Source organism: Helianthus annuus, chromosome 13 (genome assembly GCF_002127325.2).
Source record: "Helianthus annuus cultivar XRQ/B chromosome 13, HanXRQr2.0-SUNRISE, whole genome shotgun sequence".
Taxonomy (NCBI): domain Eukaryota; kingdom Viridiplantae; phylum Streptophyta; class Magnoliopsida; order Asterales; family Asteraceae; genus Helianthus; species Helianthus annuus.
In genome coordinates this window covers 114,362,701-114,365,684 of record NC_035445.2, presented here as the reverse complement: position 1 = coordinate 114,365,684, position 2,984 = coordinate 114,362,701, and the positions used below count along the sequence as shown (strand labels likewise).

The 2,984-nt window shown below is 42.6% G+C and overlaps 1 protein-coding gene across 1 annotated transcript; it reads left to right on the top strand.

The window, feature by feature from the left end:
- Positions 1-1,252: 1,252 nt before the first annotated feature.
- Positions 1,253-2,356, top strand: LOC110901533. The gene has a single exon (XM_022148354.1). The coding sequence runs from the start codon at positions 1,253-1,255 to the stop codon at positions 2,354-2,356; it is 1,104 nt and encodes a 367-aa protein (XP_022004046.1).
- Positions 2,357-2,984: the final 628 nt, after the last annotated feature.

The window sequence follows — 2,984 nt, the reverse complement described above, 5'->3', positions numbered from 1 at the left end:
AAGTCGTCTTTGAAATCAGTTGGGTTTGAAGGAGCTTCGCTTCAATATGTAGGTGGTCTTACTGTGCTTATTTCTTTTGACAATGAGGAGGATATTAAATGATTATTAGAGACGAAGGAAGTTTGGAATCGATGGTTTTCTTCGCTGTCTCCCTGGATGGGTCAATCTTTACCTTACGAGCGTTTAGCTTGGGTTAACATTTTCAGGGTCCCTCCTCATCTGGTATCCAGAAAGGTTTTTGACGAGATCGGCGGTAGATACGGCAAGGTTATTCAACCGTCTCAATTCCTTGAAACTGATGGGGATTTAACAGTTGATCGGCTGGGAATTTTACTTGATTCCGACAATAGAATAAACGGGATTCTCAGCTTTAGTTGGCAGGATAAAAAGTATAAAGTTTGGGTGGTCGAAGATTCAGATCATTGGATCCCTGATTTCCTTGACGATGATGAGGAGTCGATTGCCGCATCGTCGGAACTAGGGGGCAACGTAGTGACTCAGATGGATACCGATTCGGGGAACAGCAGGTCAAACGTCAAAGAATCTGAAGAGCTGGTTGATACTCCCGTTGTGGAAGTCGATAAGTCGAAGGAATCCATGAGTCTTCATGGGATGTGCATGTAACCATGCAGAGAGAGAAAGAAAACGGCGGTCTTGATCCCAAGGCACAGGAAAATCACGCTAAAAAGTATGTGGGCCAGGGTTCCCTTTTTGGCTCAAACTTCGGTTCCAACAATAATCGGGTGGGGGATTTGGGCCCAGGTGGTTCTTTGGGCTTCAATATAGGGAAATCAAATTGGTTTAAGTCCAACAAGGGGAGATTGACCTCCATTAAAGGAGTTAGACCCGTTAATGTTTCTGATGGATCTGAGCCCACTGCTGAGGATTTAAGACCAAAGAAAAGATCTAGATCCTTCATGGAGAATAGGGATCTTGCTGATGAAAGTTCAGAGGGCAATAGGGAGGATAATGCATCGACAGGCTTTGAACAATTTTGCTTTGATTTAAACTATGTAGCTCCGGGCGAGATTCCGTACGTTCATCAGTCGGTGGACAAACCAGTGGAGGATACCCAGAAGGTAGGTGGGGAAGAAGGTGGCGATGCCAAAGGATATAGATGATCGACTTCAACAGAGATCGAGAAGGAAGTTGATAAGACAATCAAAGTTGGATCGAAGATTGGAATCGATGGGAACAGCCTCCCGGAGCTAGTTAGGAACTCGATTATTTCAGGTATTAATGGGGTTAAGATATGAATTTGTTGTCTTTAAATATTAGAGGAATTGGGGGTTCTAATAAGTCAAGCTGGGTTAAAAAAATGATCTCTGAGCACGGTGTTTCGTTCCTTTCTCTGCAAGAGTCGAAGTCTTCCAGTGTGTCTCGTTATGATATTGCTAAATTATGGGGTAATAATGACTTTGGGTTGGATTTTGTGGAGTCTGTCGGGCAATCTGGAGGTTTGATTTGTGTTTGGGATGAAAAATTATTTCGCCAGACAGGTGGTTCGAGGAACATGAATTATCTTTATATTAGAGGCTCGTTGGTGGGTTGCTCGTCTCCTGTCAATGTCCTTAACGTGTATGCCCCCCAAGGAGTATCGGCCAAAAAGATTTTATGGGAGGAACTGAAACTGGTCATTGATTCTTTTGAGGGATTATGCGTTATCTCGGGCGATTTTAACGCGGTTCGATTTAGAGAGGAAAAAAGGAATTGTTCTTTCAAACAAAACTGTGACAATAATTTCAATGATTTTATATTCGATTCGGGCTTGATTGAGTATAATATGAGAGGTCGGGTGTTCACTTTTTACTCGGACAATCGCAACAAGCTTAGTAAGCTCGACCGCTTCTTAGTCAATTCGGAGTTTTTCAATTCTTGGCCGACGACATGCTGTCGTGTTCTCCCTAGATTATGGTCGGACCATAATCCCATTTTTTTGGTTTGTCAAAGCAAGAACTTTGGGCCCCGTCCGTTTAGAAATTTTAACTCCTGGTTCGGAAAAAATGTTTTTGATGAGGTTGTGACGAAGGCAGTGAGTGAATTCAATTCGGTTGAGATCAGCCCAGACTTGGTTTTTATTAAAAAGCTGAGTTTCATTAGAGACCGTTTGAGAGAATGGAAAGAAATCATGACCGGAAAAGAAGGAGAAGAGGTGGCGACTGCGAAAGAAGATAATGAAAAATTAGAAGAGATCCTTGAGTCTAGAGATTTTTCGGAGGAGGAGCATTGGATTTTCGACGAAAATAAAAAGATAATTCATGAAGCGGAAGAAGCTTTAACCATGGATCTGAGGCAAAGATCTCGTATCAGGTGGGCGAAGGATGGAGACGAAACTCTTAGTTTTTTCACGCTATGATTAATTGCCGGAAAGCGAGTAATTCTATTCATGGCCTTGAGGTGAATGGGGTTTAGATTTCCAAACCGTCTTTGGTGAAAAAGGAGGTTTTCCGATTCTTTCGAGACAAATTTGTGGAGGATTATGCTAGTCGGCCTCGTCTTGTATGTTACCAGCTGAGTTAGGTTCCGTCGGATATGGCTTCCAAGTTAGAGACCCGTTTTTCGAAGGAGGAGATAAAAACGACGGTTTTTGAATGCAGCAAAGATCGGGCTCCCGGTCCCGACGGTTTCAATTTCCGATTCTTTACACACTTCTGGGACCTCCTTGAGAACGATTTTTACTCTATTATGGATGCATTTTTCGAGTCCGGTAAGCTTTGTAAAGGGTGCGGTTCCGCGTTTATTGCTCTAATCCCTAAAGTTAGAGAGCCTTTGGGTTTGGGAGATTATCGCCCAATTAGCCTCGTTGGAGTTGTTAACACAGTGGTCTCTAAAGTGCTTGCTAATAGGATGAAACCAATTCTAAAAAGGTGATCTCTAACTCTCAATCGGCTTTTCTCAGGGGTAGATTCATTTTAGATGAGCCTTTGATCATCAACGAGCTTCTTTCGTGGTCCAGAAAAATATAAAAAATAGGTTTTCTTCCT

Coding starts and splice junctions, on each gene's coding strand:
- LOC110901533 (XM_022148354.1), top strand. CDS start 1,253: ATGAATTTGTTGTCTTTAAATATTAGAGGAATTGGGGGTTCTAATAAG.